This window comes from Hemitrygon akajei, chromosome 27, assembly GCF_048418815.1.
Source record: "Hemitrygon akajei chromosome 27, sHemAka1.3, whole genome shotgun sequence".
Taxonomy (NCBI): domain Eukaryota; kingdom Metazoa; phylum Chordata; class Chondrichthyes; order Myliobatiformes; family Dasyatidae; genus Hemitrygon; species Hemitrygon akajei.
The window spans coordinates 50,322,680-50,348,791 of NC_133150.1; the positions used below are offsets into that span (position 1 = coordinate 50,322,680).

The following is a 26,112-nucleotide window of genomic DNA, read 5'->3' on the forward strand; positions in this document are numbered from 1 at the left end:
CCTAGCAAGAGTAGATCTTTCCCATGCAGGGCAGGCGTATTCGGCAGTGGAACAGCAAAGAGCGAGTGCACTGGCTTGCAATGTTTTCCAGCTTGCTCCCCATTTTGTGTTAGTGAGCTTAGTCAGGATGCTGTTTCGTGCGCTCACTTTTGCCTTTGTCTTATTGATGTGGTTCTTGAAAGTGAGGCATCGGTCAAGGGTGACTCCTAAGTAGATAGGGTGCTCGCGATGCATCTGTGTTCTTCCACACCAGGTTACTTTAAGCTGTCGTTTGCTTTCACAGTTCCTGAGGTGGCATGCACAAACTTGCCTCTTTGATGGGTTTGCACGGAGGTGGTTTTCTTCATAGTAGGATGTTAGTCCCTCCAAGGCCTCAGAAAGCGTTTTCTCCATGGTGTTAAGATCAGTGCTTTGCTTCAGGAAAGCAATTGGTCTTGACAACATAGTATTGGAGCAGATAAAGCATTTTGGACAGCAAGCAAAGAAATGGCTCCTACAATTGTTCAACCATTGTCTGGCAACACACAAGCTGCCTAATATTTGGCAGAAGTCACGGAAAGCCCGGAAAAGATCCCTCAGATCCTAAGAGTTTTCGTCCAGTATCACTGTTTTGCCACATCAATAAGCTGTTTGAACGCCTGATACTCAATAGGTTAGCACCGACTGCAGATGAGAAGATCATTCCAGAGCAAGCAGGTTTCCACCCCGGCAAATTAACAACAAGCCAACTGCTCAACCTCACACGACATACTGAAGATGGTTTTGAGCAAGGGATGGTATCAGGTGCCGTTTTTGTAGACTTGTCAGCAGCTTACAGTACAGTGAACCATAGACCTCTCCTCTGCAAGATCCTAGAGATGACAGAAGATATTCACTCCACGGAGCTGTTAGGAAGCATGCTTCAGAATGGCCGGTTCTATGTTGAACCAGGTGGGAAGTGCAGTAGGTGACATATTCAGAAGAATGGTCTTCCTCAGGGAAGTGTGCTTGTACTGCTGCTGTACAAGCAGAGCAATTGCCAACACAGACAGCAGAGGCCCTGCAGATGCTGGAAATCCAGAACAATTGCCAGCACAGACAGCAGAGGCCTTGCAGATGCTGGAAATCCAGAACAATTGCCAACACAGACAGCAGAGATCCTGCAGATGCTGGAAATCCAGAACAATTGCCAACACAAACAGCAGAGATCCTGCAGATGCTGGAAATCCAGAACAATTGCCAACACAGACAGCAGAGGCCTTGCAGATGCTGGAAATCCAGAACAATTGCCAACACAGACAGCAGAGGCCTTGCAGATGCTGGAAATCCAAACAATACACACAATGTGCTGGAGGAGCTCAGCAGGTCAAGGGCATCTATGGACAGGAATAAACAGTCAACAGGCTGAGACCCTTCATTGGGACTGAGAATGAAGGGGGTTAAGTCAGAATAAGCGTGTGGGGAAAGGGGAGGAAGAAGTACAAGGTGGCAGGTGATAGGTGAAACTTTCCCAGGAAGGATACGGGGTTGTGATAGCAAGTTTCGGTAAGCACGTGGTCGTAAGAGGAGTCAGAGAGCAGCAGAGATCACAGTGTGGGAGCAATGAGAGAGTCTCACTGAACTTCTTCAAAGTAGGCACACCTTGGAGAGACTTTGCAGTGGAAAATTACCAAACAACTACCAACAGCTGCTTTTGTGCTATTGTTTCACACATCAGGGAGGCAGAGGAGGAGGTGAAAGTTCCATACATGGTATCTGTCATTCCTTGATGACAGACTTCCAGGTGAGGCAAGACTTCACCTGCGAATCTTCTGGGGTTGTTCATTGTGTCCATTGCTTCTGATGCGGCCTTCTCTGCATGGTTGAGACCTGTCGTAAATTGGGGGACCATTTTATTGAGCACCTCCGCCCCGTCCTCCAAAAGTGGAACTTCCCGATGGCCAAACATTTTAATTCCAATTCCCTTTCCCGTTCCCACTTGTAAGTCCATGGCTTCCTCTTGTGCCTAGTGAGGACACCCTCGGGGTTGAGGAGTAACACCTTATATTCCATCTGGGAAGCCTCCAACCAGATGGCATGAATATCAAGTTCTCCTTCTGGTAAAAAATATTTCTCTCCCCCTCCCCTCTTCTCACCTGCCTATCACCTCCCCCCGGGTTCCCTCCTTCCCTTTCTCCTACGGTCCACTCTCCTCTCCTATCAGATTCCCTCTTCTCCATCTTTCCTATTCACCTAACTTCACCTATCACCTTCTAGTTAACTGCTTCGCCTCCTCCCCACCTTTCCACTCTGGCGTTTCCCCCTTCCTGTCCAGTCCTGATGAAAGGTCTCAGTCTGAACCATCAGCTTGTTGGTTCACTTCCACAGAGGCTGCCTGACCTGCTGAGTTCCTCCAGCAATTTGTCTGTGTTGCTTTGGATTTCCATCATCTGCAGAACTGCCTGTGTTTATGACTCCCTGATATAAACCTGGTTGTGCTAAGTGTAAAAAAGAATTTTCAATTTAGAAACCCAAAAATACAAATTTGCTGACTTCTTCAACTTCAAAATTTGTTAATATTCTCAATTTCCATTATGTAGTTATTGGCAGCAGAACTGATTCATCAGCACGGTGCTGCCCTTTCCTTGCAGAGCTGTGGAATTTATCAGGTTATTACGGAGTGACCCTCAGGGCAAGACCAGTCACTGCAACTCAATTCCATCCAGGTAGCCAGTCTAGCTTGCATTATGCTGACACACGGAACACACCAGGGGTTATAGTTTGGTTCAAGTCTGTTATAGCTTGATTCAAGTTATATTTCATCCCAAAATGTTTTTATAATTGAGTTTTTATATTTCTACCTTTCTTTACGAATCTGATCAGAAGTATTTGTTCACTGAGACTCCAGCAGTCTCGGCGTACAAAACTGCCAGGCAGAAATGATCGATTGGTTTTCCACAGCATTGGGCTCATCGGTGCATTATCGCTTCCCTCAAGCCTTCCAAAGTGAGGAATTGCCCATGCTTATTGCCTCAGCTTGTACAGGACATTTTAACATCCTTGTTTTCAAATCCCTCACTGTCTGTGCCCAGTTAATTCACAAGCTACATCTCCACCTGGCATGGGAGCAGCTGAGCATGGGACCAGAAGTCCCGAGAATGGCTGAGAGGACTGTAGGGGTCTCGTTTGACAGATTACAGAACCAGAATCAGGTTTAATATCACCAGCACATGTTGTGATGTTGTTAACTTCGTGGCAGCAGTACAATGCAATACATGATAATATGGATAAAAATAAACAAGTTGATCAAGTGCGTGCCTTCAGGCTTCTGCACCTCCTTCCCGATGGTAACAATGAGGAGAGGGCATGTACTGGGTGATGGGGGTCCTTAATAATGGACACCTCCTTTCTGAGGCACCGCTCCTCGAAGATATCTTGGATACAACGGAGGCTTGCACCCAAGATAAAACAGACTAATTTTACAACTTTCTGTAGCTTCTTTTGATCCTGTGCAATAGCCCCCTCCCCCATACCAGACAGTGTACCATACAATATCCATATACGTATTAGTTAAATGACTATAAACTTGACTTGACGTGTCTCTCAATCCTGGCCTTTCATGTAACCCCTACATCTTCCAACCAACTGTATGGTTTCAACAACAAACACACTCAGGTTTGAAAGTTTCTGCCCAGTATCTCTGCCTCTCTGCTTCTCTTCAGTACTGGCTACCGAGCCAGCTACTGGGCACCTGCCACACATGCCCCTCTCTCCGGATTCCCATCCTCCTCATGAAGCCCTGTCTAATTCCTTGGGTTGCTTTTCAAAGTGGAACACCTATTATTTTCTGCGTGTCCAATCTGCATTTCCCAAGTGCGTCTCGCCGTGCTCAGAAGACTGACAAACAGAGTTCACTCACTGCTGGACTCACACCCGGCTCACCCAGACAGGGAGCTGGCAGCACAGGGTGCCCTATCTGCCCTCCAGAACTTCCATTTCCCTCAACAATGTCCTCTTGGCTGGAAGTCCTCAACTGCTTCACAGAACCAAAAGCAACTAACAGTTAAAGAAGTTGAAGGAAGTTAAGACGGATCTTGGAGTAGGTTTAAAGGTCAGGAGAACATCATGGGCCAAGGGGCCCTGTACTGTGCTATCCTGTTAAGAGTCATAGAAAGGTACAGCACAGAGACAGGTCCTTTGACATATCCAGTCTGTGCCAAAACATTTAAACTGCCTACTCTCATCGACCTGCACCAGGACCATAGCCATCCATACCCCTACCGTCCATGGACCTATCTAAATTTCTCTTAAACTTTGACATCAACTCTGTGCCGAAACATTTAATCTGCCTAGTCCTGTTGACCTGCACCGGGACCATAGCCCTCCATACCCCTACCGTCCATGGACCTATCCAACTTTCTCATAATAGTTGAAATTTAAATCGTATGCCCCACTTGCACTGACAGCTCATTCCACGCTCTCAGGACCCTCTGCTTGAAGAAGTTTCCCCTCATGTTCTCCTTATCTTTTCACCTTTCACTCTTAACCCCTGTACTCCCACCCGACCTCAGTGGAAGAAACCTGCTTCTATTTACCCATCTATACCCCTCATAATTTTGTATACCTCCATTAAACCTCCTCTCAATCTTCTACATTCCAAGGAATAAAGTCCTAACCTATTCAACCTTTCCTTATAACTCAGGTTCTGAAGACCAGGCAACATCGTTGTAAATTCTCTCAGTTCTATGTTCTATTTTCTAAATGGACTACGGAGTGTTGCACATGGAAGTCCTGGCCGTGGCGCGGTGTCACACTGTCTTCCTACTGTTACTGCTTGCCCTGTATTGGAACTGAACCCTGCCCTGACAGCCGGTGGGTCACAGGAATACAGGAGGGTTCTGGGTCTGTTGCAGTCGGTACCACAATCAGCCTCAGCAAAGGTTGGTGAAGTGGATAACCGTGGTCCTTGTCTAACTGGTAGCATGAGATTTACTGGAAGACTTAGTCTTTTCTCAACACAGGCAGGGTACAGCGAGCTTCCGGCAGGTATGTCCGTTTTCAGGGACTGGGAAATAAATCTCCACGGTCAGAGAGAAATAACACTCGAGTCACAGTTCCAGAGTGAAGGGATAAGTGTACCAGTGGGCACTGGTGGGTACTTACATGTTATGGAGCACACACCAGCCACAGTGCGGGTCTCCCGAGCTCAGACATTGACTGCAAGTTTCATATTGTTCGCACGACTCCACCGGTACCCTGGACAGCTGTGGAAAGACGAAGGAAAACCAACTCTGTGAGGCACCAAGGCGGTAACGGGTCAAAAACAATTAGTGTAAATGTGCTGTCATCAGACCTCCTCCCTACCTTACTCAAAACACAAACATGAGAAACAGACAGACAGACAGACAGATGGACATGCTTTATTGATCCCGAGGGAAATTGGGTTTCGTTACACCCACACCAACCTTCTTGCTCTGTCTTCTCATCTTTTTTTCCAGTCCTGATGAAGGGTTTCGGCCCGAAACATTGACTATTTACTCTTTTCTATAGTTGCTGCCTGGCCTGTTGAGTTCCTCCAGCATTTTGTGTGTGTTGTCAACACAAGAGATTTTGCAGATGTTGGAAGTCCAGAGCAACATACGCAAAATGCTGGAGGAACTCATCGGGTCAAGCAGCATCTACGGAGGGGGGTAAACAATTGAAATTTTGGGCCAAGACCTTCCATCAGGTCTGGCAGAAACAATGGGCTTAACTGGACGGTGAGGTAAGAGTTAGAAATGAGAATAGCAGGGCAAGGAATCTGTGATGTTGATAGCAGTGGATTGGAGATCTCCATAGTTGATGAGTTTGGTGATCCTTAGTGGGGGAAAGAGGGGGTGTCTGAGAGTCACTGCCTTGTCTCAGCAAGGTCTGCCAGATTACAACAGCTCCCCCCTTTTCTGTGGGTTTGATGGTGAGGATAAACAACTTCAAACGTCATCAGCAGTCCTGTTGCAGTCCCAACCCCATCCTCATCATCAACCACCAAACCCGGAGACAATGGAGCTGTTGTAATCTAGCGGACTGAACTGTATCCTGTTGAGGCCAGAGGGAAACTCCCGCACAGCCGTTCTGATGACGAGTCTCGGCCCAAAATGTCAACTGTTTATTCTCCCCCATAAAAGCTGTTTGACCTGCTAAGTTTTTCCAGCATTTTGTCTGTTACACCAAGAGACAGAGGGGTCCATGGCGAGGAGAGCCCCTGAATGTACGAGCCCATCGCTGGCGATCATTCCACAGTTTTCCAGCCGTTTTCAATGAACTCTGTTCAGAAACCAAGCAATCTGCACATTTCCAAAGCAGCTGCAGAGAAGCTGAGAACGCAAGGCACAGCCTGAAAGTCTGCACAAACTGCCACTGGATGGCGAGGGGATTTAATGTACAAGTGGGACTGTCAGTGATACCGGAATTTCCTGCATATCTGGTGGCCTGGTCGACAAATAAAATTGGGAGAACGGAAAGCAATGAAAATAATCAGCAGCCAGATGTGGAGACAGTATGCGGGGGCCTTTTTAAGGGGTATGTAAGAGGAGGCGTCTGAGAGATGCCACCTGGCCTCAACAAGGTAGAGGTCAGTCTGCAAGACTACAACTGTGTTTTACAGACAGCACCGATGTGACTTTCAATATTTTCTTCAGATATCTAAGTTCCACTGTCCTGTGACCTCCAGACAGTATTGTGGCAGCGTTTATTTGAACTTGCAGCTATGATAGAACTGCCTCTGCTGGGGCAAGTGCATCACTGCAGATACCTCAGTGAGGAACTCTAGGCTCTGTAGGGTGACAGTCACATCAACATATGAAAACAACGAGGTCGGCAAATGGTAATGAATGTGAAAGCATTTCATGACGTTTAACCTATTTCACAACTTCACAATATTCTGTGCTGGTTTTGAACGCCATTTGTTTCCTTTGATCACTGACACGCAAGGATTCAGTCAACTCCATCATGGGCACTAGCCTCCGAGGTATTCAGGACATCTTCAAGGAGCAATGCCTCAAAAAGGCAGCATCAATCATTAAGCACCCCCATCATCCAGGCCATGCCTTGTTCTCATTGATACCATCAAGGAGAAGGTACAGAAGCCTGAAGGGATACACTCAACAATTCAGGAACAGCGTCTTCCCCTCTGCCATCAGATTTCTGAACGGACATTGAACCCATGGACACTACCCCATTATATGTTTTATTTTTATTTCTATTTCTGCACTATTTACTTAATTTAACAGTTTAATATATATACACAGTACCTACTGAGACACAGTTTTTTCTTCCTATTATCATGTACGCTCTAGTATCAATAGTTTGGTAACAATAAAGTAAAGTGTTACATTGTACTGTTGCCACAAATTTAACAACAATGCCAGTGATAGTAAACCTGATTCTGATAACCAAACCATCAAGGCAGAGTTTGTAAATAACAATGGGCAACAGAAACGATAGATTAGAACATCGAACATAGACCAGAACAGCTCAGCAAGAGGCCCTTTGGCCCGCAAAGTTGTGCCAAACTAATTAATTTAGGAATCAATTGGCTAGCGAAACTAATCCCTCCTGCCTGGTATTAGACATTTCAACCCTGGGAAAAATATACTCCCTGTCTACTCTATCTATGCCTCTCATAATCTTAAAAACCTCTACCAAAACTCTCCTCAGGCTACATTGTTCCTGAGAGTCACAGAATCATAGAACACTACAGTACAGAATCAGTCCCTTCGGCCCATCTAGTCCATGCTGAAATATTAATCTGCCTAGTCCAATCGATCTGTACCTGGAACATAGCCCTCCATACCCCTCCCATCCATGTACCTCAAGTGTGGAAAACTAACCCACATCCTCCACTTATACACTCTCCACACCCTCTGACTGAAGAAGGTCCCACTCATGTTCCCCGTTGAAGACATAAAGGACGTTCATGGATGGGGGCATTTTCCATCAACAAGAAAGTTGAACGTTAAGGATGGAGTCGAGCTCTGGAGAAGTCGAAGGCCTGATGCCTGTGGGTCTGAATCCAAATCTGCTGAAAGCTCTGGGTTGAATGCCCCATCCTGGGGTTGGATGGTTGTGAGTGGGTGTGAGTGGAAGGGAGGAACGAGGCTTGTTTACTTGTTGTTCCTATTTTGTTACACTTTGGGGGCTTGCTCTGCCAAGCATCGTGGGCATGCTGCACTGGCACGTCAATGTGTGGTGGCACTTGCGGGCTGTGTTGGTTGTTAACACAAATGACACATTTCACTGTATGTTTCAACGAACATGTGAGAGATAAATCTGATTCTGGAATCATGAAATGTGTGGTGGTGGGAGTGCTGGCGGAGAGCAGGAAAGCATTAAAGACTGGATGTGTCTGGTGCACACAAGTGTGTGTATACAAGACCATACATGTGTGTGCACAAGATCATACGTGTGCGTGCACATGTGAGTGAACAGGAGTATGCACGTGCCAGTGCAGAACGTATGAGAGTTTTGGCATTTGTTCAACAAGCAGTGCACTGTGTTGTGATATTCACTTTAAACTACATTCCAATCATTTCTTAATTATATAAACAAGAAAAGGAGGCAGACAAAATACAGCGTCCCTCAGAGAATTCTTCACAGACAACCGCTTTCGCAGAGAGCCTCCTGCACCTGCCTCGAACAACTGCGGCACGCTACGTTAAGACGGCCCAAGAGGAGCTGGACAGTGTGCAGCTGCTCTGGCTCTCTCTCAATGGGCCAGTGTCCGCCTACAATGGGTACTTTCACACTGCTCAGTTAACGATGCAGACAGATGCTCCAGAGCTGTCAGACTTCTGTGGAAAAGTGAGCACGGGGTTGCCGCAGCCATACGCGCGATTCACATTCCACGTCCACTCAGCGCATTCCCCTGGGCTTCGGGAACAAGGATACCCCTGACAACCAGCCCGTGCCATGATGTTCAGTAACGGGGAATGATACAGACAATCTGGCTCAGTCACATGCTCCGAATCAGAATCACGTTTAATACCACTGGCATATGTTGTGAAATTTGTTGTGCGGCAGCAATACATTGCAATGTGTAACGGAGAAAGTATAAATTACAATAAGAGAGATAAACACAAGAAAATCTGCAGATGCTGGAACTCCAGAGCAACAAATATAAGACGCTGGAGGAACTCAGCAGGTCAGACAGCATTTTTGGAAAAGAGTACAGTCAACACTCCTTCCCTGACCCTTCATCAGGACTCCTGAAATGTTGACTATGTACTGTTTTCCACAGCTAATTTGAATAAGAAATAAATATAATGTGTGTGTGCGTATCTAGCTAGCCAGCTATCTATATCTATAATTAAATTAAACAAATACTGCAAAAAGAGTAGAGTGGTAGTGTTAGAGACTCATTGTTCATTCAGATATCAGATGGCAGAGGGGAGAAGGAGTTGTTCATAAAACACTGAGTGTGTGTCTTCAGGCTCCTGTACCTCCTCCCTGATGGCAGAGGGGAAGAAGCTGTTCCTGAATCGCTGAGTGTGTGCCTTCAGGCTCCTGTACCCCCTCCCTGATGGCAGAGGGGAAGAAGCTGTTCCTGAATCGCTGAGTGTGTGCCTTCAGGCTCCTGTACCCCCTCCCTGATGGCAGCAATGAGAAGAGGGTGTGTCCTGGGTGATGGGGGTCCGTAATGACGGATGCTGTCTTTTTGAGGCATCACTTGGCTACAAGAAGCCTTCGTACTTCACTGCACCAGCAAGCAGGTCACAACATCAGCAACTATCACATTCTCTGGTAAGAAAAAACAAGCATTGCCCTCACCATCTGGGACGTGCCCTCTTCTCATTGCTACCATCAGGGAGGAGATACAGGAGCCTGAAGGCACACACTCAAGAATTCAGGAACAGCTTCTTCCCCTCTGCCATTAGATTTGCCATGAACACTACCACTGTTTATTTATTGCAACTTATAGTAAACTTAGGTCTCGCACTAAACCACAAATTTCAAGACATATACAGAATATATAGAGGGAGCATATGTACAGACAGCATGTCTTATGAAGATAGTTTGCACAGTGAAGGAGGATGAGAGGTGTGTTGACATTATGTACTGTACTGACACTGCACAATGTCCTGTGTACTGTACCGACACTGCGCAATGTACTGTGTACTGTACCGACACTGCACAATGTACTGTACTGACACTGCGCAATGTACTGCACAATGTACTGTGTACTGTACTGACACTGCGTAATGTCCTGTGTACTGTACCGACACTGCACAATGTACTGTGTACTATACTGACACTGCGCAATGTACTGTGTACTGTACCGACACTGCACAATGTACTGTGTACTGTACCGACACTGCGTAATGTCCTGTGTACTGTACCGACACTGCGCAATGTCCTGTGTACTGTACTGACACTGCGCAATGTACTGTGTACTGTACCGACACTGCACAATGTCCTGTGTACTGTACCGACACTGCACAATGTACTGTGTACTGTACCGACACTGCGCGCTGTTGACACTATACAATGTCCTGTGCGCTATGCACAGAACCTGAAGCTGCAGACTGTATTGGCACCCTGTGTACAGAAGCTGCATGCTATGCTGACACCATGCACTGTACTGGCCCTGCATGCTGCGGGTTGTATGGGTATTTTGGCACTACCTGTTGTACTGTATCGTTACTGGGCACTGTACTGGCCCTGCACAGCGTATTCACTGTGAGCCACACTATATCTTCCACATCAAGAAACAGCCAACATACCCAGAGGAAAGAATCGGAGGGGCACTGACTCTGACACTGAGCGTCTCCAAAGCCGACTATTTAAAAACATTTTTGGCCCCTCAGAAGGAAACATTCAACATTTTAAAGTCAGTTCAAACATTTCAGTCAGCGTGGAGAATTCAAGAGTTGAAAAGCCAGTTTAGTGCTCCAGGGATTAGACATGCGGAGTATTGTGTATCACAGTCTATGGATGGAATATAAAATTACCAAATAAAATCTATCAGCAGCTGATACTTTAGAAGTCACACACTGAACTAAATGGGAAATACTTTAGTATTGTTTTATCAATCATGCATAGTTCCCTGCAAGAGTCTCTAAATAATTAATTACATTCTAGAGGTTGATGTTTTCATTACAAGGATTGAGTTCTCCTATTTGGGTGTAATTTCTCGGTGACTATATCAGGGCGACAGGAACCCGCAGAAGGGCGATGGAAGTGCCAGGCTTGTTGAGGAAGAGGCAGGAGTTTGTAAACCCTCCTCATTCACAGCAGCAAGCAACAATTCCAATAAGCGGCAAAACATGAAGCAGCAACACACACTCCGAGAAGGAAGAAAAATCATTTTTTTAAACAGCAAGGACTTTACAATGTAATTGCTTGCAATTGCCAGCATCATCCATCACAGAACAGAGCTTTCTGAGACTAACTATCAATCTCTTCCCTCAGCCCCAACAGGACCACTGACAAGGGGACTGGAATATTTAATATTACAAGTGGGAACGTTTCTGGGTTGAAGGTCCTGGTTCTCAGGGTATTCACACTCACACACATCCACATACACACACACACACACACATTCACATGGTTATGCATATAGGCACATGCTCGTACACATAATTGCACACATATACAGAAGCATGTAAGCACACATACATGCACATATTCACATATGTATAAATGCACACACACATGCATGGGTACACAAGCACAACAATACACAGACACATGTGCTATTTAATATACCATATCACACACAGATGCCACTTACATATAAAGTCTCTCACCAGGAGAAACACTAGAGCAGCAATAACAGTACACGCCTGAGGTGAAAGGTTATAATATTGATAGAATCCGTTCCCTTTCATGCATTCTGTATTACAAAATAAATAATCTCAGCTTTGGAGATGTTAATGTGCATCACTGTAGGCGAAGAGTTCATCTGAAATCCGTCACTGGGGAAATGATATCGTTATAATCATCACCATAAACATCACACGCTTCCCACTGAAATATCTCTCCTCCCCCGGGCGACCCTTTTCCAAGGTTTTTAAGCAGAACCAGACTTTCCTTGTAAAAGATAATTTTATATAAACAGTCACAGTCTGGCAGGCCAAAGATACTTCAGCAATTTGTTAGATTATCAATTATGCACAAGGTTACTGCAATGAAATCTCAGTTTTAAGCACCTTTAAATTGGTAGTTGCCATGGTGACTGCTGAACTTACACCCTAGCAACAACCTGAAGGACAACCTATAAAAGAGCCGGCTCAGGAGACAATTGTGAACCAGGCACATTTCTGCTCTGACAACCATAAACCAGGCAGATTCTGGAAGTTTCCTGGCTGTGTTAAACAATTCCACCAGCCAGCTGCAGAGGTAGGCGGAGTTTAGATGGCAGGTAGGGAGGGAGAACATAGGTAGGTCAGCTCAACGTTTATACTAAGTTCATGTTCAAAGTATATTTATCATCAAAGTACATATATGTTACCCTATACAACCCTGAGATTCATTTTCCTGAGAACATACTCAATAAATCCAATGACCATGATAGAATCAATGAAAGATTACACCATCTGGGTGTACAAACAGTGTGTAAATACAAAAAGGAAGAATTATAATAATCATCATCATCGGCAGCCGTCGATCCCAGGGGACCATGGGTTTGTGACTCTGGTGGACCGTGTCCTCTCCAGGGCACAAGCCTGGGTGGGGAGATTTGAAGAACCGGCTGTTGCCCATACAGCGGGTTCCGCTCTCCACGTCACTGATGTAGTCCAAGGGAAGGGCAAGCGCTGATACAGCTTGACACCAGTGTCGTCACAGAGGTTGTCAGAGTGAAGTTGTAAACAACATCAAAGTGCCTTAGGGACCCTGGCTCCAGATTTCTTCCTTAGGGTTTACTCCTGAACCCTTTCCCAGGGGTGGGTATGGCCACAAGGCAGCAGAGGTTTAAAATCAGAGTTCCCCCTTCTCCTAGTCGGGCTGCCGTCCGAGGCTGACGAGCCCCACCTGCCCGAAATAATAATAATAATGATAAATGAATAAGCAATAAATATGAAGAACATGAGATGAAACCCACAAGTTATGGGAACAGTTCAGTGATGGGGTGAGTGAACTTGAATGAAGTTTTTCTGTCTGGTTCAAGAGCCTGATGGTTGAGGGGAAACAACAAGAGGCCCAGTGAGAGCAGGAAATGGACACTCTCCGGAGGGACTGGCCTGCCTGCTTTAGAAAGATGGACGTCATGAAGCTTTTTGGAAGAAGCGTTTGCTATGTCAGCAAGGTCAGATGGTTCAGAGGGAGGCCAGTGTGCTGACAAACTCCTCCATCACCAGATGCTCCATGGACACAGGACACATGGAAAATCACAATGGTTTGTTGTCCTCTCATTGCTAACAAATTAGCAGCAATGAACTCACCACTCTTGGAAGGGAGCTCTGATTTCATCTGGGGCAGTCTCTCTTCCCTTTCTTGGTCTTTGTACTCACTAGCCCTCTACTGCCTCCAGGTACATAAATAGAAAACAACAGACGTGATAAGGATGGGTTACAAAAGACATTCATGGATGTTGAGCTGTTCCAGGTTAATGGGTTCCGGGATCTGATGTCTGAGTAAGCAGAAGGCGCAAGGTTCAGTCAGTCTGCGAGCCTGGAGTTCGGGGTCCCACCATTAGCTGCACAGAAATCGATACTGAAGACCGGAGTCCATAGGTCGATCGGGAGTCTGGCAGTCGAGAGACTGGAGGCCTATCCTGCAGTTGAAGGCCTGTCCTGAATTTGGAGGCCTGTTCTGGAGTTGGAGGCCTGTCCTGGATTTGGAGGCCTGTTCTGGAGTTGGAGGCCTGTCCTCGAGTTGGAGACCTGTTCTGGAGTTGAAGTTGGAGGACTATCCATTTGTACAGGTGGTTGGGAGGGAGGAAAGTGGTTTGTGTTGCTGTTGTTGTCTTGTTGCTTGTTGTGCTCTGTGTCATTCTGCTTAACAATGTAGTCGGCATCCCGTGTTGGTGCTGGAATGTGTGGCAACACCTGTGGGCTGCCCACAGCTGATCCTGAGGTTGTGTTGGTGGTTAAAGCAAACAACGCATTTCACTGTATGTTTCCATAGCCCTGAATCTGTATCTGAAAGTTACGAGACCTTCGGTATCAACTATGAAAATGAACTTCAGAGCCAAACTACATAGTTGACTTCCAGGCGCTATGAAGATCAGCTCCCACATGCTCAATGCTTCACTTTAAAAGGGGAGATAGACTTCATCTGCTTGGTGGAAGAACATAAATGGTTAATGGTGACCGTGCATTGACCTTCCTTTCAGTGCAGACGGCTAGAGTTACTGTTCCTGTTTTTAATATGAGGCTCTTCAGCAGGGATTCTCCTCCAGTGCTGACTCCCTCACGTCCTCTGGGCCCGCAGGGAATTCTGTGGAGTTCTAACAGAGCTCAAATCCAACCAGCCTTGGCTCCTTCCCACTAATTCATTCTGCATGAACCATCGAGGTTCAGGGACAGCTGCTCGGGCTTCACTTTAAGTCTTAGCAGAGTACTGTAACATTCTGTCATCTAACAAATTATACATTCACCACCTGCTCCGATATGGAAAACAAGAAACCTCTTGTACCTCCCTCACTCTTCAAACTATCATCTGGAACTGAACTCCAGCTCAAGATTCAAATACTTATTTCTACATTAAAAACCAGCAAGTCCTGATTTTTTTAAAATATGCATTGTGTTCGAATGGGAAGCGAACACATGAGTTCCCGCTGGGCAGTCGGGTTTTCTCCCACAATCCAGGGTTAGATAGTTGTTGGTATGCGGTGTTGGTGCCGGAGGTGTGGTGACACTCGCGGGCTGCCCTCAGCACATATTCGGACCGGTGCAAACGACACAGTTCACTGCGTGCAATGTGACAAATGAAGCTAATCTTTATAGTTGCAAACCACCATCCAACCCTCTTTACCACCAATCAACAGTGTGTGAGTACTTACAGTTTCCTCAAATAAATGCATCCAAGTCTGGAGTTCTGTACAATTCAGAATGACTATCCAAGAGCACTCACTGCTGCTGGAATAGGGAATCTAAGGAAAACACCGGGAATAACTTCCTTTCCAGCTGTAGGAGGTTAACTGCTTTTAGAATTTGTTTGGGAATGGCAGTGTTCCCAACACACTCACCTCCCCCAGTGTTGTGTACCTGCAGGAATGACCTGTGGGGGCACTTCGGGAATAAGGCTGTAAGGTGGGTGAAGGAAGTGGACCGGAGGGCAAGGTGTGTGGGGGAGGAAATCCCCCTTTCACAAACCACCCAGACTCATCATCCCCAGGGAGGAGTTGAATTCTCTACCCTCAAAGTGGCACGCCTTTCATATCTTGGTCCATGGGGAAAACACAGGCAGGGCCTGATCAACCCTAGCTGGGTCGCCTGGGCGCGAGTTCCTTTAGAATTCACTACAAGGTGACGCTGTTATGAACCCCATAACTGGGTCACTTACCAGCAAAGATAGAGAGGTCCGCTGAAATCTGATGGTACTATTTTTAAACGTTTTTATTTATAAAGGGGCACAAAAGTAAGGTTAATACAAACATTCAGATAACATACGTCGTCACTACTCAATCTAAAGCGCGGGTATAGTAATAATCAACAATAAGAAGTAGCTCTATCGTTTGTCTAGGGGTAAAACTATTGTCCGATGGAAATATCAAAGTCTCTGGAGTTCATGCAGGCTTTTAGCCTTTTGGGGACCGCTGCGTCTCACGTGTTGGAGAGAGAAAATAAACTTGCCAGCCTTTTGGACTCAAATCGTTGAATCAGAAACGTGGGTTCCCCGTTGTCAGTTCGAAGTCCTTTTCGAGTTTATCAGCCACTCGTTCCCCAGGTTAGGGGAACCGAATCACACGTGGCTCCCGAACGGCTTCCTGTCCTCACAGGAGCAATGAGCGATGGTGTCTCCTTCTGGTGCGTCGCTGGGGTACTGCCTCCTGCAGTCCACATTTTATCTTGACTTGCAGAGTTGTAGATGGCAATCAAAGTAGGGTGATACAATCCCCACCCCACATTGCCCGAGGGTGTCCATGTCCCTGATAGCTGGCACGTAGTATAGAGTCACAATTCACACAGGTGTCTCTAAGAACAATGGTCAAATCCGTTGCATTGTCTCTCATTTCCTGGGTCCAAGACCCGAATTAATAGCGATCTTGCGATTCTCCGGAAGGAGGGGGCTGGTATCATAACAACGCCAACATACAATGTCTTCCGGCTTACAACAATGTCATTTTTACTTCTGCTTTTCATCTGAGATGTGTTTCTGGGACGGTTATAACCCGTGATTTACAGTTTGGAGATCGTTTGAGTGATCTAGCTGAAGATTCTGGGAAGCAAGCATGTACTCGGACAGCCTCAATGGGAAGAAACGTCAGGATACGGTGTGAACTGATGTTTGACTCCATTTCACTGGTTAAAATGTCCATTAATTGCTGATTAAAACATCAAGGAAGATTGAGACATCGAGCTGAAAGCCGAAGGCGGGTGAGTTTATATATAAGTTTGCTGATGACACCACAATTGTAGGCCGTATCTTGGTAATGATGAGACTGAGTACAGAGAGGAAATTAAGAACCTGGTGGCATGGTGTGAAGACAATAACCTATCCCTCAACATCAGCAAGACGAAGGAATTGGTTGTTGACTTCAGAAGGAGTAGCGGACCGCACAACCCTATCTACATTGGTGGTGCGCAGGTGGAACAGGTCGAAAGCTTTAAGCTCCTTGGGGTAAATATCACAAATGACCTGACTTGGTCTAACCAAGCAGAGTTCACTGCCAAGAAGGCCCACCAGTGCCTTTACTTCCTGAGAAAGCTGAAGAAATTTGCCCTGTCCCCTAAAACCCTCACTAATTTTTATAGATGCACCGTAGAAAGCATTCTTCTAGGGTGCATCACAACCTGGTATGGAAGTTGTCCTGTCCAAGACCAGAAGAAGCTGCAGAAGATCGTGAACATAGCCCAGCACATCACACAAACCAATCTTCCATCCTTGGACTCACTTTACACCGCATGCTGTCAGAGCAGTGCTGCCAGGATAATCAAGGACACGACCCACCCAGCCAACACACTTTTTGTCCCTCTTCCCTCCAGGAGAAGGTTCAGGAGCATGAAGATTCGTACGGCCAGATTTGGGAACAGCTTCTTTCCAACTGTGATAAGACTGCTGAACGGATCCTGACCCGGATCTGGGCCGTACCTTCCAGATATCCGGACCTGACTTGCACTACCTTACTTTCCCTTTTCTATTTTCTAATTATGATTTATAATTTAAATTTTTATTACATTTACTTCAATTTGTACTTCAGGGAGCGCGAAGCACAGAATCAAATATCGCTATGATGATTGTACGCTCTAGTATCAATTGTTTGGTGAAGTAAAGTGTTCCGGGCCGAATGCCTTCCTTGTGATCACTCCCAGAGAAGGAGCAGTCTATCACTGTAGTAGACGGGTAGGCCTCTGCGCTCGTGTGGTGTCCCTCTCTTTCAATGAATGGCGGTATTATGTTTCTGCGTTTCTGGATTGGTCTATTGTGTTTATGGACTATGGACTTTTTCAGATTTATGGTTTTTATATTCTATGTTTTAGTTTCTGTTCTGTTTTGTTGTGCGAGGGGAAGGTGTTTGTGGGTTGGCGTTCTGTTAGTGTTTATGTGCGGGGTGGGGTTGTTTATGGGGGTTGATGTTCCTGTTCTGTTTTGTGTGGGGTGTATGGGGTGTTGGGGGCTGTTGATCGGGATGTCGTTCTTTTTTTGTGCGGGGGGTGTTGGGTTTGATGTTTGTCTCTGAACAAATTTCATGTTTTTCCTTTGTTTCATGGCTATCTGGAGACGAGATAATAGATGAACCTTCGAACCTGAGAGGGCTGTAGAGGATCAGTCACTGAGTACACACGGTGGGCTTTCAAACATTGAGCCAATCGAGGGACAGGGGGTTCTCCAGGAGCGTGGCACTGAGGCCAAAGATGAGCTTTGATCATTGTGAGGAGAGGAGAGGAGCAGCCCACAGTTGTCTCCTGCTCAGTCTTCCTGAACCCCCACCATGACCACTGTCTCTGCTTCGTCCCAGCCCATGCATTTCTATAATCCCCCTCTCTGAGACAGTCTCCTTCAGCCTGAGGCAGGGCAGGAAAGATTTGAGCAATCTGAGGGGCAAATGTGGAATGAGCTGCCAGAGGAAGCAATTGGGACAGGTACATCAACAACAATTAAAGACAGTTGGACAGGGGACATGAGCTGGAAAGATTTAGTGAGTTATGGGCTGACATAGGGGGCTAGCTTGGATGGGGCATCTTAGTGTGCATCGACCTGTTGGGAGCAAAGGGCTTGTGTGACTGTAACTCTGGCATTGCCGAGTATTTAAACACTGAAAGAGAATGTCCTTTCGGCTAGCACACCAACTGACTCAAAGAAAGCCAAGGCTTTGAACAGGCATGTGAATAATTCCCAGTCCCAAGTGGTGTCAGAGTAATTTCAGACTCCACCAGGTTGCTTTAATTGAATACACACATACTTACTGAAATGAGAAGTAATTTTATTTTGCAATAAGTGCATGATTACCATGTAGTCACCGGGATAAGTGCAGGAACACCAACACTACTGATAACAAAGTGGCTTTTAAACACCAAGCCGGGACTGTAGAACAATAGATTCCAGACTGTTGTGTCAGCAAACTCCTGATTCGGGAGTTGGTGATTTACTCTTCTGACATTTACGCATCCCATTCAGACCCTTTGTCTCAATGCCGAGTCTCGTAAACCCTCGTGTTGACAGATTAACGGCCCCTGGAGCCGGAGCAGGACACATTGTCATGAAAGGGGCTGTGTAATGAGGAGCTAATGAAAACTGCCATTATATTGTGACGCTGTAAAAATAAACCTCACAAGCAAATTATTTATAAATTATGAATCAGACACTGGGGTCACTTGTATCAAGGAACACTGTAATGGAAGTATGACCAATAGAAAATTTGCATTTATTTGATGATTACAGGAATAGTGAAGCTGTTTCATTCCATTCTCAGGAACACAGAATGTAGAACAGTACGGAAAGTACACAGGAGTAAAGAAACATCTTTTTTCTTGACAAGCAATATACTTGGTCTTATTTATTCAGTGGCCTGTTCGTCTCTTCGAAGAATGGGTGGACAATGTAAAGGATAGGTCTGTGTGGGCAGGGGGATGGGAGTCTGAGCTGCTGCCTCTGCGGGCAGTAGAGATCAGTCTTTGAGAGATCCCTCGCAGTTGCCACACAGGTTGATAGGATGGCTGAGAAGGTGTTGGCCTTCATTAGTCAAGGGGCTTGAGTTCAAGAGCCACGAGGTAATGTCGGAGCTGCCTGTTTAAACCACACTTGGAGTATTGTGTTCAGTTCTGGTCACCTCATTATAAGAAGGATGTGGAAGCTTTAGAAAGGGTTGAGAGGAGAATTACAGGATGCTGCCTGGATCAGAGAACATGTCATGACGATAGGTTGAGCAAGCTAGGGTTTTTCACCTTGGAGTGAGGGAGGATGAGAGGTGACTTGGTAGAGATGTACAAGATGATAAGAGACATACTGCAGATCAAGTACATAGCCAGAGACGGTGAACATTGCACATATGATGGGCGTAATTTTAAAATGATTGGAGGAAAGTATAAAGGAGATGTCAGAGATATGCCATGGGTGGTGGTAGAGGCAGATACATGAGAGGTATTTACAGAGGCACATGGCTGATGGAAAAATGGAGGGCTATGTGGGAAGGGTTAGATTGATCTTAAGGGGTCGGCAGAACATTGTGGGCCAAAGGGCCTGTAGTGTGTTGTGGTGTTCCAATACTACAACACAGCTGAGGCGGTGGCTCAGTGTGAGATTCACTGCCTGTGACCATGTACCACCCACCGGTTTCCAGAGCTACCAGCAGCGGAACCGTCAGAGCCTGCACTGTGCCAATTTCTGTCGGTAATGTCACCAGGTTGCACATACACTCAACCCAAATGCACACGTACTTCATGCGATAAATGTCCATAAAACCAGGTTCCCTCCCACGTGCTGATCAGAGCACTTCATATCATGACAAGTTAGTCTCAGCTTTCTTCTCCCGAGTTACTGGGTATTTCATCATTTTCTTGGTTTACTAGTGTCACATTACCGAGATACAGTGAAAACCCTGTCTTGCATACTGTTCATTCAGATTAGATCATTACACGGTGCATTGAGGTTAAGCAATAACAATATAAACAAGACACGTTAAGTGCAATTATAAAGAAAGCACAGCAGTGCCTGTACTTCCTTAGGCATCTGTGGAGATTCGACATGACATCTAAAACCTTGACAAGCCTCTATAGATGCGTAGTGGAGAGTATAGTGACCAACTGCATCATGGCCTGGTATGGAAACACCAATGCCCTTGAATGGCAAATCAGTGGATATGATCCAGTCCATCAGGGGTATAACCTTCCCCATCATTAGGCAAATTTACATAGAGCGTTATCGCAGGAAAGCAGCATCTATCATCAAGAATCTCCTCCGTCCAAATCATCCCCTCTTCCTGCTGCTGCCACCAGGAAGAAGGTACAGGAGCCCCAGGACTCACACCACCAGGTTCAGGAATAGTTATTCCCCCTCAACCATCAGGCTCCTGAACCAGAGGGGATAACTTCACTCTCCCCATCAGTAAACTGTTCCCACCACCTATGGACTCACTTTCAAGGACTCCATCTCGTGTTCTCAATAGTTATTGCTTATTTATTTATTATTAATATTATTATTTCTTTTTTCTCTTTCTTCTGTATTTTCACATCTCGTTGTCTTTTGCACACTAGTTGTTCACGCCACTGGTGCGGTCTTTTATTGATTCTATTATGGTTATTGAATGTATTGAGTATGCCTGCAAGGAGCTGAATCTCAGGGGTGGGAATATGTATTTTGATAATAAATTTACTTTGAGCTTTCTCCTTGTCTGTGTCCCATACAGCTGACCTGTTATTGTGCGTCTGTGACCCCTGATTGCAGGCACCTCGCCCTGGGGAAACACTGCCCCCGAACCCACCCTTCGGAATCAGTTTTCTAGCTTTCCTACGCCTCTGATTATTTCTCAAGGAATTACATGAAAGCAAAAACGTTGATTTTTGTTAATTTATAAAATATGAAGGGAGAAGTCAATAGTTCACCGTGTGCATGTTCTTTTCTTGATGGAAAATTAAAGATTTATTGAGCTAAGACCAGCAGACGTTCTGCCGCCACGCTGTGCAGTAGCAGCTCACAGCTGTGAGCAGCCTACCAATCGAACCTACAGGCCCGGTGACATTTCCACTCAGCCAGGCCAGCACACTCTGACGGCTCCAGGTCTAAAGGCAGGGCAAATGCAGAACCCCTGCCCCTTCCAGGTCACACAATAGTCACTACATTACCTTCAGTGGCAAAGACAGCTAAACCACCTCGCAACACTGAAGCAGCAATGAATTCAGAGCTCGGCAAGCTCAATAAACTGAACAAAGTCGACTTCGCTCTGAATGCAGAACAGTTTACTGATGTGGAAAGCCTCTGTTTCAGAAAGGTTATGCAGCTGATGGTTAGAATATAAATACTTCCTCATCCTCGAGTGGAGGGCCCAAGTTATTATGAGAGAAAGGTAGGCCGGGTCTGTTTTCTCCGGAGTGAAAGTGTATAACATTATGAAAGACATAGGTAGGGTAGAGAGACATAGAATACTACAGCTTTATGGTTTACAGTACTGGACAGATTATTCAGCCCACAATGTTGTGCTGGTCTTCATACCAACATACAATACTGTGCAAAAGTCTTAAGCACATATGCAGTATATAGCCAAGGTGCCTAAGACTTTTGCACAGTACTGTAGTAATTATATGTATTGCTCTGTACTACTGTCACAAAAACAAAAACAAAAACAAAAAAGACGATAAACCTGATTCTGATAGGGAACTATCTGGACTGGGAGTGGGAAGGGGTCAGGGAGAGGGGAATCATGGTTGGGAAAAGGGGAAGGGAGAGGGGAGGGAGTGGGGAGAACCAGAGAGACATTCTGTAATGATTAATAAACCATTTGTTTGGAATCAAATGACCTTGCCTGGTGCCTCAGGACTGGGTGTGAAGCACCTACGCTACCCACCCCTCGCCCCTGGCACTCCTTCTGTGCCACCTGTCCTACACCCCTCCCCCAGCACTCCACCCTCGCCATTCTTTGTTCCTGACAGATTTACCAACTCACTCTCCACTCCATTTTGACAAATACAGCACTGTGCTAAAGTCTTTGGCAGCCTAGCTATAATTATGTGCCCAAGACTTTGACAGTAGTGTGCACGGCAAGTTTTCCACACAGAGTGGTGGGTCCCTGGAACAAACTGGCAACAGATATGATAGCAATGCTAAAGAGGCATTTAGACAAAGGCATAAATAAGCAGGGAATAGAGGGATATGGACTAAAGTCATTTATTGTCATTTAACTAATTACATTTATACCATCAAATAAGACAATGTTTTTCCAAAGCAGAGTGTAAAATATGGTAGTACACATAACATACAAAAGTAAGGATGAAGCCTATAGATAGATTACACATAATAAACAACCTCATCTCCACACATCTACTCCACTCCCTGAGTCACCGTGTCATTGCTGATTGGCGGTGGATGGCCACTCTTTGTTATTGTAAAACAGAGAGTGGAACTGTCATCACCAGCGGTTTAGGCCAGGAGTGAGCGGGGAGGTGAGACAAGTCTCCAGCCAGCCTGAGACTGACTGAGAACAAACAGATTGATGAGGGTCAGTTGGAGTGTTTATTCCAGCCGGTCACTCCCAGTGGTCACTTCAGGCAGTCAGATGCAGTGGATGCCAGCGGTGATCGTGAGGTGGATGCTCCTGTGAGGAGTGAGCTGGTTGTTCTGGTGAGGGAGGTCCCACCCTGCAGGAACCCCTCCTGCACCCCACAATTCAATCCCACACCTCAATTGCTGGGTCTTTGGTGGGAGCTCCCATCGGTCTCTCTCGAGTTAGTGCCCCAGGGATTAGATGTTAAACTCTGAGAGGGATTTGGAGCACAGGAAAACTGTTTTGGTCACCAACACATCTCCTTGATGATACCAAAAGGTCAAGTTTTTTGTCATTTAGCTACATACATATATACTGTCAAATGAGACAATGCTTCTCTGAACCAGGATGTAAAGGACTGTAGTACACATGACATACAATACTTATGAAATTATGGATGAAACCTACAGATAGATTACATATACATAAACAACCTAAAAGTGTGTAAATTAAATATTGTAAGGTACAGAACAGATTAACCGGTCACATTTTGAATGCGATATGGCAGGAAGTTCAGAAGCCTAATGGCCTGAGGGAAGAAATTGTTTCCCATCGTGACTGTTCTTGTTTTTATCTCTCTCTCTCTCTCCAGCTCATGCTCTTACTACTAATTAATTTTTAATCTATCTATTTATTTATTTGTATTTGCACAGATTATCTTTTGCACATTGGCTATTTATCAGTGTTTTCTGTGTGTAGCTTTTCTCTATTGCATTTCTTTGTCCTACTGTGAATGCCTGCAAGAAAACATATCTTAGGGCGGTGTATGGTGACATAACGTACTTTGATAATAAAGTTATTTTGAACTTTGACGTGCAAGCAGATGAACAGTTTAAATTGTCTTCACGGGCACATGGATATCATTGGCTGAATGTCCTGTTCCTGTGCTGTACCATACGCCCCATGCATCTAATGCATCTAAGAAATAAAATGAACTATTTCACATTTTCACTGCTGTCTCTTAAAGGTCAGAAACAAAGTAATTTCCAGTCCTATTTGCTGGTACCGAGTGGCTTATATATTCAACACAATCGAATCGAGGACACCTGCTCATTGTTTACAGGCACACAGGCTCAGAACAATGACATTTACCATTTCAAAGGTGAATCAAAGTACATCAATCAAAGCTTTTGTTTTGCATTGAAGCTGCAGGAGGAACACATTTCAAGCAGCATCTCTGGTAGGTCGAGAGATCCATTCAATGCCCCTCTCTAACTGTGCTTCGCAGCTGTGCCAGACTACTCTGGAGATGCTGGCCTGCAATCTGGATGAATATTCACAGGAGGGCATTAGAGATTGGGCCGTAAAACCATAAGGCATAGGAGCAGAATTAGGCCATATGGCCCATCGAGTTTGCTCCACCATTTCATCTTGGCTGATCCATTTCCCACTCAGCCCCAATATCTTCCTTCTCCCCATAACCCTTCATGGAATCATAGAGATGCAGAGCACACAACAGGTCCTTTGGCCTATGTAGTACATGCTGAACCATTTAACCTGCCTACTCCCATCTACCTGCACTGGGACCATTGCCCTTCATGCCCCTATTATCCATGTACTGTACCCATCCAAACTTCTCTTAAATGTTGAAATTCAGCTCGCACGCACCACTTGTGCTGGCAGCTCATTTCACACTCTCATGACCATTTGAATGAAGTTTCCCCTCATGTTCCCCTTTCACCCTTAACCCATGACCTTCGTGCCCTGGCTAATCAAGACTCTATCAACCTCAGCCTTAAATACACCCTATGACTTGGCCTCCATTATCAACTGTGGCAACAAGTTCCACAGTTAGAGTTTCTTGATTAGAAAGGGCATCAAAATTATGGGGAGACGGCAGAAGAATGGGGTTGAGAGAGATAATAAATCAGACATGATGCGCTGAACGGCCTAGTTCTGTTCCTACACCTTACGGTCACTGCCACATGGAACTCTGGAACTCCCGGCATGTATAGATTAATTCCAAAATTACCACTGATTCAGCCTCTTCCAATGAAAACCATGGGTACCATTTGTAGATGTATTTTGTGGACATGCTATGTTTGTGCCAGAAAGTGTGGTGACACTTGCAGGTGCCCCCTAGGTTGTGTTGGTGGTTAATACAAATGAGGCATTTCGCCGCACGTTTCAATGAACATTCGATAAATAAATCTGAATCTTATTTACAAAGCAGTGTTTACTGTAAACATTACATTTTGTTGGGGACAAGGTGAGATTTTAAAGTGATTAAAAACACTAATTACTGCCAAACAAACATGCTGATGCTAAATAACTAAATCTGTTCAAATGACTGTGATTCTCTTTTGTATTTCAAAATATAAAGGAGTTTAAAATCACACTGGCATGTCAGCTTCAGCTTCACTCGCAGGAGAAAAGAACTGATTGTGCACTTCAGAAAAGGTAAGATGACATTGAGGGATCAGAAGTGGAAAGGGTGAGCAGTCTCCAGTTCCTGGGTGTCGACCTCTCTGAATATCTATCCTGGACCCAACATATCGATGCAATTACAAAGAAGGCAAGGCAGTGGCTATATTTCATTAGGAGTTGTAGGAGATGTGGTATGTCACCAAAGACTCTTGCAAATTTCTACAGATATGCCGTTGAGAGGATTCTAACTGGTTGCATCACCATCAGGTATGTGGGTGGGTGGTGGTTCTACTACACAGAAGCAAAGTAAGCTGCAGAGAGTTGTAAACTCAGTCAGCTCCATCATGAGCACTAGCCTCTGCAGCATCCAGGACATCTTCAAGGAGCGATGCCTTAAAAAGGCGGCATCCATCATGAAGGACCCCCATCACCCAGAAGATGCCCACGTCTCACTGCTACCATCAGGGAGGAGGTACAAGAGCCTGAAGGCACACATTCAACGATTCAGGAAAAGCTTCTTCCCCTCTGCCATCTGATCTCTGAACGGACATTGAACCAGTGAACACCACCTCACTACGTAATTTTTATTATTTTTGCACTACTTAATGTAACAATTTAATACACTTACAGTAATTCAGGTTTTTTTCTATTATGTATTACATTGTACTGCTGCAGCAAAGTCAACAAATTTCACAACACACGCTGGTGATATTAAACCTGATTCTGGTTCTGATTGTTCCAATCTCACTCAAGCACTTTGAAGAAGAATTTAAAAAGGTTAAATGAAGATGGTTCTATTTGCTCGCCGTGTGGCTCCTGTTAATGCATTGTGCTGCCGGGAGCCAAGGGTCACAATGAGAGAAACACACATCACTGAGGGAAGCTCTACTCACAGAGATCTGCAGAACTTTGTGAGCAGTTGGCATGAAGATGGCGAAGTCTGCAGATTC

At 45.4% G+C, this 26,112-nt stretch overlaps 1 protein-coding gene across 4 annotated transcripts in view; it reads right to left on the minus strand.

Annotated features, from left to right (window-relative positions):
* plxna2 (plexin A2) overlaps positions 1-26,112 on the minus strand; it is a 574,692-nt gene that overhangs the window by 272,740 nt on the left and 275,840 nt on the right. For all 4 annotated transcript variants that reach the window (XM_073030937.1, XM_073030940.1, XM_073030939.1 and 1 more), the window contains one exon: positions 5,122-5,222. In XM_073030937.1, coding sequence (XP_072887038.1) covers positions 5,122-5,222 — 101 coding nt within the window. The remainder of the gene's footprint in view (positions 1-5,121; positions 5,223-26,112) is intronic.